Raw genomic sequence first — 17170 nt, 5'->3', positions numbered from 1 at the left:
TTCTGCAAGCACTCAGTTGAGAAGAATTCCTTTTTCCATTTCTAAATCATTTTGAGCGCAATATAAATGTATCATATTGTTATTCTTATTATATAAGAATACGCAATTTTTACAACATTTTTAACATATAGAAAATATACGTTAAGCGTGTTGTGTGTATTTCCTAATTATAAGCTTTTGATGAAATTGCACCAAAACTAAACGTGCATAAAAACATAAAAAAAATAATTTAAATAAGCGAAAAATCTTTTTTATGAGCTCAAAATGTTGAATATAATGTGCTATTGCTGAAAATTGCCCATCTCTAAAGAAGAATATTCATCTTTAAAGTTAAAGAAACAAAAAAGTACTGATAAGCATTCTCAAATATGTATATTCTGCAAGCACTCATTTATCCATAATGATGTAATTTATTTTTTAATAACATATTGTCGCTGTCGGGCAAAGATACTCTCTGGACACCAAGACCATGTCTATGGGTTCAAGAATAACAAAATATTGGCCATTTGAAACTCGAAAGTCATCACTTTATTTTGTCCCATTGTTTTCCATTTTGCGGGTGATAAAACTCCTGTGCACGTCGTTCAAATTCATTGAAATTTTGTTCACTTGTAGTTTAGCAAGTATGTATAATACAATTTCAATAATGTTTTTACACTGCACATCGTCTGAGGAAATCCGAAGTTGCGTCGAGGGGAACCAAGCTGACAGCCGCGACAGCAGAGATTGTCACGTAGTACCTACAAAAGGGTACCTGCAGCGATATCATTCTGGCTTGGTGGGATGTCAGCCAGCGAGAGTCCTCTGATTCTGGCCTTGTTCTTTTACTCCTCAGAGTCTAAAACCAGGAGGGCATATTAAGTATTCATTGTATTTTCATTTTAACAGAGCAGCTATGGTTGCGCGTTTCACACACCTCTCCAAACCACGTTGTTAACACTATGCTTGTTCGACTTCATGCGGCGCCACAAGAACCGACAGCCGGATGACGTCAGAGTACCGCGAGAATGATTCAAGAAATCATATTTCGCCTGGCTCTCGCGATACTGTGACGTCTTCCGGCTGTCGATTCTCGGGGCGCCGCATGAAGTCGACCAAGCCTATTGACAGCAGCAAAAGCTACGCATGCGCTTTTAACTTGTAAAACTCAAAGGTGTATGGGTAATGTAGTCTCTGCTCTCGGTGGGACGAATTAGGTAGCTTGCATTGTGAAGGGCGCTTTGAAAAGCGGCAGCGCAGCCAAAGGATTAAATTAAGCCTCTGATTTAAACAGATGTGCAAATGAGCGTTCTGGTACGCTAAAAGTATGTTCTGGGCGCAGGGAGAGGTGGTGGTACGCAAGAGCTATATTTGGAAGTGGCGGTACTGAGTACTGGCGCCTACCGGCCCACATTAAAGCACTGGCGGTAGCAAAGGTAGACGGCCCTTTGAAAAGCAAAAGAAAGCTGATAAAAATGAGAAACCCACACTGAAATAAATTGGAGTAGGATTTAGGCTACTTAACAAAATCTAAACATTTTTCACTCAGAAAAGGCTAGTAAATATAAACAAAATTATCAGCAGCTTTAACTTTATTACTTTTTTAATTTTAATTCACTCTTTGTTTCAGCGATGTTTATAAATATACTATATTTTTGCATTTTGATTACAAACTGTTCTACACTGAAAAGAAACTAATGTAATCTTCATGATTTAATCACGTAAAACACAAGTCTAAACACAAGCACCACTTTTCTGAATGATGATAATCACAAACATCCCAGAGTTTGTAAACCAATTGTTTGTAAACATATTTAATGCTAACTACTTAAAAATTCAGAATTTTTTTTTTACAGTGTATAAATAAAAAGACATGAAGGAAGTTAATTCCAAAATGTAATTAATTGTACATGGTTTAGCTGCTTGTTTTAGCAGCTACCAGTGACACAGAGTCAAGAAATTAAAAACCACCCCTAGGTCTGCCAATTCTTTGCCAACCCCCAATGCTAATCGATCACCTCATCATCAGGGAATCAAAAGAAAACCGGTTTATCCAGTTTTCACCATCGCGTTGGGTTTTAATTTCAACCCTTGCAGTTTCTTTGTTAAAATGCAATTTAAGCAAATAGGCCTAATACATACGCAGTATGTTATTTTAAATGAATGTTTATAACTTATAAAATTAAGTGGATATCAGGTAACTTAATTTGACATATGTTGATATAACCTAGGCTCTTTTTGTTATGAAACATGTTCAATGGTTACAGTGCCTCATGGTGGGGTTGAACCCCTGGTTCAGTTTACCCCATCTGGTTCACTTTGCCCCACAGCCACCGTTTTGGAAAACTGCCTAGCTTAGTAATTCAGGCTAATCTTTAGCTAAATCATTCACATGGTTTTATACATTAGCCTATCACCAATATGTATGGTATAAATATTTAGACCTGGATAAATCTACTTTGACATAACAGCCATTATACCTGGTATGTATACATTTTACTTTGATAGGATAAAAACTGTTTTTTTTTTTTAAATCATACTTTAATCATAACTCTTTAATTTGTCCTTCTCTTTAACATTGCCAAATATAAATTATGGTTGCTACCTGTATTTGTGGTCACACGGCTACAAATCTGTATGGTTGCCTAGATAAAGGGGGTGGGTCAACTTACCCACTGGCTCACTTTGCCCTACTCTCCCCTACTTGGTATTGAGAAACGGGCATTGTTTATCGAAGCCGGAGCGCGAGCTACAAACTACAGAGCGAGTGCACAATGGTGAAAGAGCAACACACGATGTAAATAACTAAACCAGTGCTCGCAGTACAGACACTTTATATTTTAGCGTACTGCGTACCTTCACTTTCTTTTGCGTGCCACCACTTCTCATGTTGCTGGTACTTTGCCTTAAAGAGTCAAAGGGCGTTTCTATGTGGCGCTGCGCAGACAGTTCGGCAACTAAGACATCAAAGTACCGCGAGAGCAAGTCGAAATGTTACAAATGGTCCGACTTTACCTTTGCTCTCGCGGTACTCTGATGTCATACGCCGACCAGTCAGCGCCGCACCATTTAAAGTCGAACACACAAAGCGTCAAGGCAGGGCCGCTGGAAGTCATTTTGAACAGGGGGTGCTGTGAATTTTTTTAACCAAAAAACCTATGAGCCTATAGGCCTATTTAAAATACATTTTAAAAATAAATACATTGAGATTTACTACTTTATTGTCATATACACTTCAGGGCACACAGCCAGGGTCTGAAACACAGACATCATCAGTTCTCAGATGAATATGCGCTATTAATCAGAAGCAAAAATACTTATCCCAGGGGGAATTACTTTCGTTACAATTTACATACAACATATAATATTATAACAACATATAATATTAATTAAACTTCACAGTTTTCAATGTCCATGCGGACGAACATATTTTACTTTCGTTTTTAAGTTAAGATCACACGTCGATTAACAGATGTAAAATATTCTCACATTAACATACCTAGTATATTTTTATATAGATCTTTTTTTACTAAATAGTACTATTACTGTCTTTTTTAAACATATAAATAATTCATAATTTGAACAAAAATAATAATGGGTTTAGTTCTGATATTGTATACTTTTATAAAGAAAAACATGGTGTATAATTACATTTTTAGAATATAGGCTTTATATAAGGTTTGTACTGTAAAAATACTTTATTTGTTACAAACAAAAGATAAAGAATTTACAAACGTGTGGAGAGCCATTTCAGCACTTGGACAGCGAAATGTTTTTTTTAAAAGCATTACTTAAAATGTTTTCTCATCTCACCATATCTACAGGTGCAGAGTCATTATATACAATAAATCCGTTGGGTAGCATTTAAAAAAAAACATTTAAAAGTAGATGCATTTGTTTAAAGCAAAGCATTTATTTACTTAGCTACAGATGAAGCAGCTCTTTGCGCCTTCTAACGTCTCATAATTGGTCATCATTTATGTCCAAGAGACTCAATAATAATCTGTTACATTTTAATCCTTTAATTTTTCATATTAAAAAGTGTTTTTGTGCTGCTGCGCATCCATGTAATAAACAAACCCGCGTTGTCATTCCGTTAATACGCATATTATCAACGCGCTCTTTACTCGAACAGAAAAAACTCGCCTCGCGAATTGCGCCGGTTGTATAATAGAGATTCCAAAGTCTCTCATGAGCTAGAGGACTAATATCCAGGGAGTTCAGTATTTCTGTGTGGGCATGCATCAGGGAAAGGTGTGTGAGTCTTTTCTGGGTCATGGTGCTGCATACCAATGTCTTCAAAAGATGCAAGGCGGAGAAAGTGCGCTCGGATGAGGCCACGGATAGGCACAGTAATGAAATTAAAATCCAAAATACACGTAATAACCTACGTGTGTCAAAAATAATTTCCTAAAATATTCATAAGTAATATATCAATTGTGCAAAATATTTTAACCTAAAAAAAATATATTTCTCGCCTTCCCGCGACCATGCGTCAAGGTCTGGAGGAAAATGATACCTGCCCGGATCCCACGCACGCATCTGCAGTTATATACATTTTACAAAACCAGTATTCATTAGATTTTAAGAACTTTTTTGCCACTTTTAAAACTGTAAAACTAAATAAAAAAGATATCATATGCCGAATAAGCATGTAAGCATATGTTTTCTTGTTCGCTCCACGCAACACGGGTTTAAACGCCGTTTTTTTTCTAAAGAATAATGTTTACACTTTATTGGTGGTGGTTGAGAATAATTTATATTGCTTGCAGAATAATGTATATTGCATTTTAGCGCAATATAAATGTATCATATTGTTATTCTTAAATTAAAGAATACTAATATATTTTTTACAACATTTTTAACTTTAAAACATACATATAAAGATGCTTTGTACAATAGCTTTGCTTCTGACAACAATTTTCTGTAATAAATCAGTAAATGAATCACAAAATGTGTTGAAAGTGGCGAATAAAATGCTTGTCAATTCAAACAAAGGTGTATAAAACCGCTTTAATTAACAATAACTAAACTGTGCTCTTTTGCATACCTCTACTTTTCTCATGTCTTTCTTTATACCACCTTTATCTTTTTAAAATCTTGCCACTTTTAGAAATAATTTGTTTGCATTTTTTGTATACTGCACACTTTATTTGCATCAACTATACCCATAATAACATTTTCTACGTTTTCCTTTCAATAAGGAAATCTGTTTATTGTTATGAATAACGGCTGAAAGGATTAAAAAAAAAATCATAACACTGACTGCCTATATGCGCAAGAAAGGTATTATTAAAGTTTTAAATATGTAAAACTAAATAAAGATATCATATGCCCACTGTACAGTATGTAAGCATAGGCCCATGTTTTCTTGTTCGCTCTGCGTGGGTTTAAACGCTATTTTTCTAAAGAAAATTTTTTTAACTTTATTGGTGGTGGTTGAGAAGAATTCCTCTTTCCATATGTATAGCATTTTAGCGCAATATACATGTGTCATATTATTGTTCTTAATATATTAAGAACAATAATACTAATATATTTTTACAACATTTTTAACTTTAAAACATGTATTTTTATACCACATGAATCTCTTTAAAATATTAATACTTTTAGAAAAACGGACATAATTATTAATATTATAAACAAACAATGAAACGGTGTCAAAATTCGACAACACAAATAATTAAGATATTCATTGTAAATAGAGTTAAGGGTATTAGGCTCACACTAAATTCTTTGTTGCACTTAGTATAAATGCCCATTGCACGTACAGTCATCTTAATATATGTATGCGCTGTTATGCTGGCAAAAAGGGGTTGACGTCACTTTGCTGTTTTAATAGAAATATTAAATATTCAGCAATGCCCTTATTAACTTCTGGAAACAACCGCAATGACAACGCATATAAAAATGTAGTTTTTTATGCGCCACCTGGTGGATTTTCTGTGAAGCGAAACACATTAAGGGAAAAGGGAAAGTAGCCCCCCCGAAAACACTTGCAGAATTCTGCGTGACTCCGCGAGACGATTTGGCGAATGCCGCGGGAGAAAACGCGCGTTTTTAAAGGCCACATCTGTACACAATTACATGCCTAATAGATTTGTATCACGAGAAAGACCTGCGGTGATTCATCCACAGGAGGAAAACATCTGCTTTCATGGGATCATGGTTTTTTTATTAGTGGTGTTTGCCAAACCAAGCATTGCATTTATTATTGCTTATACTCAGGGTCATGGATTTGAAAAATCCTCACCGTCCTGAAACTTCACTGTCCTTTACTTTTTGTGCAACTGATTTGAATGACATCTTATATTAGGTGGCTTGTTGAAGAGAGCTGTGATGTTACTTTACAACAAGATTTTTTGTCATCGGATTTTACTGTTAGATGAATGAAATAATGGTTGCCCCAAATTAACTACAACAAATAGATAAAATTGAAAATAATTTTCTGAAGAAGCGTCTGCTAAATGTAAAATAAATGATTATAAAAATGTCGCTATGGATTAGTTGGTCTGGGAAGTTTATAAAATGAGTTTGTCTTTGTTTTATTGTTTTTGTGTTTTTATACAAATGATGACCCAAAAACTAAGCATTTGTTTTACAACGCAGATATGTCATTGTAATGTCATCTGGCTTATTCTAGGGATGCACCGATACCGATACTGGTATCGGGAATCGGCCTCGATACCACATTTTCTAAAGTACTCGTTAAAAGTCCCCCGATACCTGGAATCGATACCACGGTCTGAGAAATGTCTATGTTTGAGCGGCGTGTAAGGGGTTAATGCCTCTTGTGTTGTCCAAAGAGGCAGAGTTTACAACAAACTGGAAAACTAGTCCTTTGTTTATTTGTTAAATTATATGACTAAAGCTGTTACCTGTAAATTTAAATCATGTTTTTTTATTAATTACTCAGTATCGGTATCAGCAGGTGCTGAAATGCAAGTACTCGTACTCGTATTCCAAAAAAGTGGTATCGGTGCATCCCTAGCTTATTTGCTTGGTTAATTACATAAACATGTTAATAATACTTTAATACTTCTAAAGTTAAAGATCAAAATAAGTTTATTAATTTATTACTGCATTTTGTTTATTTATATTTGGGACTTTTTAAGGCGTTTAACTGTTTAAAAACTGGACAAACGTTTTATTTAAGGCTTAAAATATAAAATATTGTTTGAGTAAAACTAAATGTGTTTTTATTGTAAATATCTAGACAGGAACACTTTGATAAAGGGTTAATTTAGTTTTAATAAGCAAAGAAAGATTTTTAAAGGATGTGTCGCTTTTTAGCAGAATAATTGATAAAATAATCATCAGAATAATCGATTATAAAAACAATCGCAAGTTTAAAGTTGCCGCGAAACAGAAGTAGCGATTGTCTTATTTGTCCCATGGTGCCGTATATCCGAGTAAAATGGCTTCTGAAATAAATAAAAGTAGGGCTGGACTTAAATTCGTCCATCAAGATCTAGCTGGATCGTTTGAAATTGGGTCATGTTGCTATTTGCCAATCGCTGAGATTTTTTTTCAGACCCCACCCACCTGCCATACCATATGACCAAAAGTAAAGAGAGATCGTTTTGAGGAGGGGAGAAGATTTCCATTTTTGAGGAGGGGTTCCCACGGGTCCTTGAAATCCTTGAAAGTTTGTGAATCTGGGGGAAAAATTCAAGGCCCTGGGAAGTTTTTGAAAATATACATACAGTCTTGTTCAAAATAATAGCAGTACAATGTGACTAACCAGAATAATCAAGGTTTTTAGTATATTTTTTTATTGCTACGTGGCAAACAAGTTACCAGTAGGTTCAGTAGATTCTCAGAAAACAAACAAGACCCAGCATTCATATCTTGAATGATACTTTAATTTTATTTCCTCCATTAACATGGTTAACTTTTGAGTATGCTAGAGATGTTTATTATATTATCACCTTAACTTTGCATAATTTCAGTGTAGTTTATTTACTGACAGTCTTGCGAAACGAATGTTGTGCCAACTGTTTTCCAGAAACGCTGTAAATGTCAGAGCTAATCTGATTGCTTTATTATGTTCTCTGCAAAGCTGCTTAAGACGGTGAGAATTTGAAGCATCAGCGCGTTTTAGCAAGACAGGTTGAGATTTTGAAACGCTGCAGAGCTCCTTTTGGGACACATTCAGTCTGCAAACCTGCCACATTATTGTCCCATTTAGATTTATAAAGGTAAACTTTTAGTGTATGATAGACATTAATTAAACCTGCTGAGGACTTGATGGGGTTTTGCTGTTACTCCTCTTTGGCCACAACATGCTTTACTTTCACATTGACATCAGCAAATTATAGCAACTTGCTTCCTTCCCTTGTGTGCACCTTAACACATTAGGTAAATGTGAGGCTCACAAGCTTAACCACAGAGAGAGCAAGTGATTTGGTTCTTCATTTTACATGCGACTTGCGGTCAAACAGGAATGCGAAAGGTGAAAGAGGATATTACCCACAAGCTTTTTTACTGCATGGGGCTTTTTGGTTGCACAGGTTTATTTTATGCACCTCACAAACATGTGGGTCTATATTGAGATATTAAATGGCAAGTCTGCGGTTTTTGGTTTTTTAAGTATGTGATGTGTCACTTTGAAAAAGAGGTGTGCTGTCTCAGCTGTCAATCAACTAGCAAAAGAGATAAAAACACAGTACTATGACAGATTGAAGGGAAGCAAAGGTAAGAGTTTCTTTAGCTAGACTCCACGTCCTTAAGTGCTAATAAGATTACTGAAAGGGGGAGGAGCCAGGGTTATCAAGGGCCAAAGGAAGATGTCTTGTCATTAAATGCAAAAGGAGGGGTGTGGCTTGTGAGACTCCAGGAAACACTTGACATCAGAAGACGAGGCACTAAGTCCGTCGCTCTGAATGATGATACGGACTGTCTCTCGTCATGGATTTACAGAGGAGGTATATGGATAATTTCATAGCCCCGGGTGAAACCATAAGCAGGGGTATGAAGCGAAAACGCCTCCTGAAATCCTACAGGTAATGCAATCTCTCACTTGCATAGTGCATTCATTTGATAGCTTTAATTTAAGGTGATTGCATCGTTTTAAACTCAAGCGTGTCCTTTTTAGTGATACTCTGTCAATTGTGGGAGGTTAGTTGTTTTACCATTTCTCTCTTATTATCCTGTCTGGGTATTTACATAAAATGCTGGGAAGTATTTAACAGTTTCAGCATTTGTTTCAATGTGTATTGGATGTGCATACACATACAAAGGGAAAGATAGGACAAGAGTTCATTATTTGTCAAAACATTTATCCATTCCAACCTATTGTCAACTGCTAAATAATATGAATAACTAAATACATTTTGCAGTTTTTCTTATTAAAGATTTCAATCATTTTTCATCATGCTTTTGTGTAAATACTTTGCATTTGTTGTCAGAATAGCAGGTTTAGTTTAACCACTGTGTCTTGAGATTTGAAAGACTGCAGGCCATGTAAGGATGTGGTGACTTGTGTGAAATTATAGTTGTGAAAGAGGAAGCTGGTTTTGGTTCAGTGTATTGAAGATTTGGCCTGATGCATTTTGAGTTTCCATTACAAGAAACATCAGCTATTACACCTACAGTAGAAATGTACTGCATTTACATACACATCACATTCACCAACATGCATTTATTTCTGCGTTTATCTATTGTTTAGAGTTTCAATACAAATAAACTGTTCATTTGGAGTCATATATGCTACGTCTAATATCAGTGAATTTAATGTAGTCCTAGGACTAAGGACAGAGTCATTTCTGTGTTCACCACCAGAGGGCCTCATGTCCTAAATCTGAGAGCACATTTACACCTGATATTCAGATGCGTTTTGGTCGATCGGATGTGCTTTTCTTGGAAAGATTAAACCAAGGTTAGGTTTAGGAAAACAAAAATCCCATTCAGGGTTGTCTATACTGTAGATTCACTCAAACTAAAAAATTTCTGCAACCAGTGTTCGACTTGGGGTGCTGGGGTGATCCCAGACCTCCTTTAAGAATCGAGAGACCAGATTAGACAACTTTAGTGCGCTCAGACTAAAAAATTACTGCAACCAGTGTTCGACTTGGGGGGTGCTGGGGTGGTCCCAGACCTCCTATAAGAATCGAGAGACCAGATTAGACAACTTTAGTGCGCTCAGACTAAAAAATTACTGCAAACAGTGTTCGACTTGGGGTGCTGGGGTGGTCCCAGACCTCCTATAAGCATCGAGGGACCAGACTAGACAACTTTAGTGCATTCAGACTAAAAATTTACAGCAACCATTGTTCGACTTGGGGTGCTGGGGTGGTCCCAGACCTCCTATTAGAATTGAGAGACCAGATTAGACAACTTTAGTGCGCTCAGACTAAAAATTTACTGCAACCAGTGTTCGAATTGGGGTGCTGGGGTGGTCCCAGACCTCCTATAAGAATCGAGAGACCAGATTAGACAACTTTAGTGCGCTCAGACTAAAAATTTACTGCAACCAGTGTTCGAATTGGGGGGTGATGGGGTGATCCCAGACCTCCTATAAGCATCGAGAGACCAGATTAGACAACTTTAGTGCGCTCAGACTAAAAATGTATTGCAACCAGTGTGTGAATTGGGGTGCTGGGGTGGTCCCAGATGCCCTATAAGCATCGAGGGACCAGACTAGACAACTTAAGTGCACTCAGACTAAAAATTTACTGCAACCAGTGTTCGAATTGGGGTGCTGGGGTGGTCCCAGACCTCCTATAAGAATCGAGAGACCAGATTAGACAACTTTAGTGCGCTCAGACTAAAAATTTACTGCAACCAGTGTTCGAATTGGGGGGTGATGGGGTGATCCCAGACCTCCTATAAGCATCGAGAGACCAGATTAGACAACTTTTGTACGCTCAGACTTAAAATGTATTGCAACCAGTGTGTGAATTGGGGGGCTGGGGTGGTCCCAGATGCCCTATAAGCATCGAGGGACCAGACTAGACAACTTAAGTGCACTCAGACTAAAAATTTACAGCAACCATTGCTCGAATTGGGGTGCTGGGGTGGTCCCAGACCTCCTATAAGAATCGAGAGACCAGATTAGACAACTTTAGTTCGCTCAGACTAAAAATGTATTGCAACCAGTGTGTGAATTGGGGGGCTGGGTGGTCCCAGATGCCCTATAAGCATCGAGAGACCAGATTAGACAACTTTAGTGTGCTCAGACTAAAAAATTACTGCAAGCAGTGTTCGAATTGGGGGGTGCTGGGGTGGTCCCAGACCTCCTATAAGAATCGAGAGACCAGATTAGACAACTTTAGTGCGCTCAGACTAAAAATTTACTGCAACCAGTGTTCGAATTGGGGGGTGCTGGGGTGGTCCCAGACCTCCTATAAGCATTGAGAGACCAGATTAGACAACTTTAGTTCGCTCAGACTAAAAATGTATTGCAACCAGTGTGTGAACTGGGGGGCTGGGGTGGTCCCAGATGCCCTATAAGCATCGAGGGACCAGACTAGACAACTTAAGTGCACTCAGACTAAAAATTTACAGCAACCATTGTTCGAATTGGGGTGCTGGGGTGGTCCCGGACCTCCTATAAGCATCAAGAGAGCAGATTAGACAACTTTAGATTAGACACTCTGCTCCATTGCCATAAAAAAAGACTCATGCTACTATCTTTATGCATACGTGCAACTGCACCAACACATATATACACCCCAAAACACTGAATACCACATCTGTCTCTCTCACCCACACAGTGTGAGATCTTGAAACTACAGAGTCATTCATCTCTGGTCTTTTAGTATTAGTAGAAACACACCATACTCATCTATAGAAGTTTATTGCTAAAGTTATCCACTAGTATAGATGATAAGAGACTGCAAGCATGTGTGTCACTGTCTATGTGCAGCTGGCTACTATTCAAAGTACGCACCCACACCGTATCTGTGCTCGCAGAACTGCACTGAAAGCGCAGCAGTTTTCCACAGAATTTCATTTACGCCTGTTATTAACAGTTTCACACACTGCTTGACCATTGAGGGTTTGTTCAATGCATAGCAGTGTTAATTTTGACAGCAGATTTTTAAATAGTTTTAGTCTTTGGTTTAAATGTAATTTATTGTCATTGTGTACTTGAATGTGCCATGCTGACAAATATGTAACTGTTGTGATTAGTGGTGTACCAGGTTGCAGTTCGACACACAGTTTGGCTTGCATGCTATTCGCAGATTAATACGCAAACTTAAATAGGGAAAGTTTATTATTTGCACGTGTTTAAAAGGCTTTCAAATGTAGACACTCAAGTGGTTTAGGCAACGTATTTTTCACTTTATGTGGAGTGACTGTTTATGCTGCATTTGCTTCCCGAAGAGGCATTTGGAATCGGCATTCGTCTGTGTGTGCGTGCGCGCGTTTAAAGGCGTTCTAAGCGAATCTGCGAGATGTTAGTTTTTGTTGACGTTTGAATTGTTTTCAAACAGACGGAGCGTAGCTAACTCCTCCCCCTCCCCCTCCCTTCCGTGCTTTCATGAACGCGCCCAACCACCACCCCCAAATCCTTTTTGTCGTTTATTGGCTGGAATACTTTTTGTTTTGTGGTGCTAGGTTTGGCCACTATGTTGATATTGCCGGTTGTGAAGCCTGGGCTGTCTACAGAGATCGCATTTTTTACAGTTTGATCAGCGGACAGGCAGCAAGCACATAGTGAGGAGATGTTTCCGGTATGTAACAAAAAAATGTTATGGTCTAAAACGTGTCAATTCGCTTAGAGTGCACTCAAAAGTGCATACACGGAGAGACGCGTTTCAAAAAGCAAGCGAACATAAAATCTTTCTGTTCTTGACAGGACACGCAAACAAAATGATCTTGAAATACCACAGTGTTCTTTTTCTAATAAAAACATTTGTGACTTAAGTGTGTGTATGATTAAACTAGTCTGTGTTAACTTAAAGAGATAGTAACCTCAATTAACATACTTAAGTCTGTGTCTTTATCGTTATTTAAACAACACAAGACAAAGAGAAAATCACTTCTGTAGCTCTAAAAAAATAATAATTAGATTTTATTTATACAGCGTTATTATTATTCATTTGATTTGATTTCTGTGCCTAATGCTAATTTTAGACCTTACTTAATGTGCAGCTTTGTTCTTTTGTTTATAAATGTTTGTAATTTTTCCCACCCCGTTTTGTTGATCTGGAAAATTATCCAATCCGTGCCTCAAAAACCGCAATGTGAGTTTTGTGATTTGTCACACCCCTAGTTGTGATATAAATATTCTTATATATCCTAAAAAAACAAGTCATAACCTTAATAGTCCACACATTTAGGTTAATTTGGGCCAACATTCATCAATGCCTAAATTTACCCTACATTGTTTTAACACTGGAATATGAATGACAGTATCAGTTTATTCAAATCTTTAAAGCTCTTGTTCTGACTCATTTGACTCGTTTAGTGAAGGGTGTTTGTTTAGTACTTTCAACCAATAATCCTTCAAGACTTGAATGCTATCGGTTTGTGCATTGAGCTTGTGACCCAAATTTTTTTTTTAGAAAAAAACCTTTTGTTTAAATGTAGCTTAAATAAATTGATTGCAACCACTTATCGTAAAAAAATTGTAAATTGAATGAATTTTTTTTTCAGTGCACCTGCAGTTTATATCTGGACATGCTCATCTGTCATCAAAAGTGATAGCAGCTATAGCATCAAGGTTCTTAGTCTAGTGCTTGGATCTGTTATTATAAATATAAACAAACATAATGTCTCCATCCACCATCTGCTTAACATCTGACTGACATGTTGAGTTTTAAGGAGGTGTATGTGTGTTGGGGTTAAATAGTTTAGAAGAGGAAGTTGATGTCACGGACTGAATCCTCCAATGTTACACGCTGCTTCATGCATCAGTAAGTCTTTTTATTCGATCAGATACGGTCTGCTGGGCAATTTCACTCACACACATACACTTTCACTTGTAAGCATGTAAGAAAATTCAATTGTATTCCCATCTATTAAAATGACTGGAAGTGCATCTCCGGTTCAGAGTTTAAAGATTGTAGAGTATAGTACAGTAAAGCAAAATACTAAGATTACATACGATGTAGATGAACAGTATTTAATGTTATTTGTGAAGCAAGGCATCTCTGCAAGCAGCGATCACACAATGATAGTCTGGCAATCGTCCACACCACCTTGCCATCCTGGTGGTGAGTTTTGTATGACCACGCATTGCTCACATTTTCTTAGAAGATCTAAACATGTAGTTGTACAGTATGTAGATTAAACATGACAGCTCGGAGAGTAACACAATAAACTTGAGCTTTCACCACAAACACCTTCTTATCTACTGAATCTTCTCATGAACTTCATTCACACGACACCACTTGTCCATTTTTATCTTTTATCCAGCGACAGGTTTATTTTCCAACTCTCTCACAAGCGTTTGCTCTTTATCTTCTCACACTTTTTGTCTTCAGCACTCCGAGAGGAAAATCTTAGTGCTCTGAAGCTTTTCATTTATAGCTCAGACAACAGTAATAGGTTTTTCCTACAGATACTTGGTGAAAATTATTGACTGAGAAGTCCTTGTAGATTCTTCCCATATTGCATTTTGGGTTAGGGACAGAGGAAACTTAAGCAAAAATCAAAAATTTTCCTACGCAATCTCATGGCAATTCGTACGTATTTACGAGGTGGCTAATTCGTACGACCATATTTTGTACGATTTGCTTTCGCCCCACACTGCAAAAAATTACTTGCAAGGAAAAAATTCTTAGTATTTTTATCTTGTTTTTAGTAAAATATCTAAAAATTCTTAAATTAAGATGCTTTTTCTTGATGTGCAAAACGACCCTAGAAAATAAGTCTAGTTTTTAGACAAATTTAAGTGATTTTATGCATAAAACAAGCAAAAAAATCTGCCAATGGGGTAAGCAAATATTTCTTGAATGTAGTGTTTACGAAAAATGTTCAAGATGTTTTTGCTTACCCCATTGGCAGATTTTTTTGCTTGTTTTATGCACAAAATCGCCTAAATTTGATATTTTTTGGTCTAAAAACTAAACTTATTTTCTTGTGTAGTTTTGCTCATCAAGAATTTTTTGATATTTTTACTGAAAACAAGACAAAATACTAAGATTTTTTTTCTTGAAAAACATTTTTGCAGTGTAAGTACAAATAATTAAAAAGTCTTAACTCAAGATGCATTTTCGTGATGAACAAAATGACCTAAGAAATCAAGTCTAGTTTTTAGAAAAATATCAAATTTGGGTGAATTTGTGATTAAAAAAAGCAAAAAATCTGCCAATGTTTCTTGAATGAAGTGTTTAAAGGTGTAGTGTGTAATTTTTAGGAGGAATTAAATATACATAACAATATTATCAGTGGTGTTTATAAGTTTTTATTACTTTAGAATGAGCCGTTTTTATCTACATACACTGAGGGTCCCCTTACATGGACGTCGCCATTTTGTGCCACCATGTTTCTACAGAAGCCCTTAGCAGACAACCTTTTTTTTACTAAGTTGTCTCCGACGATGACATGTTTGTCCTGTGGTGGCTACCGTAGCTTCTTGAGTTTCAAAAGCGAAGGGTGAGCTGTGGATGCTGCTATAATTTACGCACTGCACCTTTAAGAAAAAAATTTGCCATTGGCATATTTTTTGCTTGTTTTATACACAAATTCAATTAAATGTATTATTTTTTGCTTAATAACTACACTGGGCTTCTTAGGTCATTTTGCTCAGAAAATGCATTTTGTAAGAATTATTTTATATTTGTACTTTAAACAAGACAAAAATACTACGTAAGAAAGTAATTTTTGTGGTGTACGTACAAACTCTTGTGACATCAGGTTGTTTTTCCGCATATATGTCATCTAGAAGTAACAATTGAGCTTTTAACAATATTGTCTTTCTTCCCTACGGGCCTTGTTTCTCCTGTCCCGTGATGTTGTATATTTGCCCTCCATATCTTTCAGCAGTGGGCGCTGACGCTGTCACCAGCTGAACCAAACCCCCCCCCATTCCCTTACTGAGATACAACACAAACACTCACACAGGACCCTGAGGGTTTAACCCCCCTACACACAACCCACACAAACACTCTCACTGCTATTACAACACAATCCAATGAGAAGTACAGCAGTGGAGAAGACTAGAAATATGATATACACTCCAGTAACCTTACAGAGAGAGAGAGAGAGAAAGAGAGAGAGACAGGGAGTGTGTGTAAGTGAAAGACTCATTCACTTCATAAGCATAGTTTAAGCACAGCAGTGGATTATCTGGAGGAAAGCATGTCTATCGCGGAGCAAGACGGACTTTGAGGAAGTCGTGAGAAAGCAAAAGTGACAGAGACGAAGCAGAAAACGGACAACATTGCAACATGAGTATCATAATGAAACCACGGTCGCGTTCCACCAGCTCTCTCAGGAACACGGAGGGGATCTGGTAAAGTTTCATTTGCTCCTCTAAATGTGTTACCAGAGCTGGATGCAATTTAATACGTGTGAACTTTATATGTTTACCAGAGATTTTATGACATAGACATTTATGAAAACTAGCCAAACTTTATTTTGCTGGTATTATGATACATTTTTATTCTTTTATCAGAAGTGTTGATTTTTTTATTTGGACATTGAAACATTTTGTAAATCATATGATCAAAAAGACACATTTTTATTGATAAACGTTATGATTTCTATATCCAGTCGGTGATATTAATAACTTATAAGAATGCTAATATAGGCATATACTGATATAGTCATTGATTATTCTGCATCCTTGAGAGTGATTGGTTAAAATCAAGTCATCCGTATAGTGTATCGAATGCTGTTAACCACACGTGAGCCTCTTTGGATGTGTGTATGTGTGTGTGTGTGTGAGTCTGCGGTGTGTTGTTGTGCATTGGCATAACTACAGCGTTAATGCAGTGCAGAAATATCTTTGCCCAAAAAAAGAAGTGAATCTTTTCTCATCGTTGACCATGGACCCCTTGTTCCTCCATAATCCCGTCAGCTGAAAACTTGAGTCAAATTTCAAATGTGCCACGAGAGACCGTACACAACGCAAGAGATGTCAGGGCTATTTACAACAGCGTACACATTGAATAAACATTTTAGCAATTACAGTGCAATAATCATCATGCATATCGTCAGCTGATATCTTCGAATGCCCCACTTCTCGTCTCACACCATACGCCTGTGGGAGTTCTGCTATGACCTGGAAACGCGC

At 37.0% G+C, this 17170-nt stretch overlaps 1 protein-coding gene across 12 annotated transcripts in view; it reads left to right on the top strand.

Annotated features, from left to right (window-relative positions):
* Positions 1-17170, top strand: part of LOC135745133 (3',5'-cyclic-AMP phosphodiesterase 4D) — a 218438-nt gene that overhangs the window by 153172 nt on the left and 48096 nt on the right. Inside the window, exon 1 of one of the 12 annotated variants that reach the window (XM_065263529.1) lies at positions 8845-8984. The exons of 9 other annotated variants lie outside the window; for them this stretch is intronic. In XM_065263529.1, the coding sequence (XP_065119601.1) occupies positions 8890-8984 (95 nt within the window). In that variant the 5' untranslated portion in view covers positions 8845-8889. Of the gene's footprint in view, positions 1-8844; positions 8985-16131; positions 16388-17170 lie in introns of those variants that run through there. 2 more of the 12 variants (XM_065263542.1, XM_065263549.2) reach the window with 2 other exon arrangements.

Source organism: Paramisgurnus dabryanus, chromosome 10 (genome assembly GCF_030506205.2).
Source record: "Paramisgurnus dabryanus chromosome 10, PD_genome_1.1, whole genome shotgun sequence".
Lineage (NCBI taxonomy): Eukaryota > Metazoa > Chordata > Actinopteri > Cypriniformes > Cobitidae > Paramisgurnus > Paramisgurnus dabryanus.
Note: the sequence above shows the minus strand (reverse complement) of the source record. Positions and strands in the feature narration are given on the sequence as shown.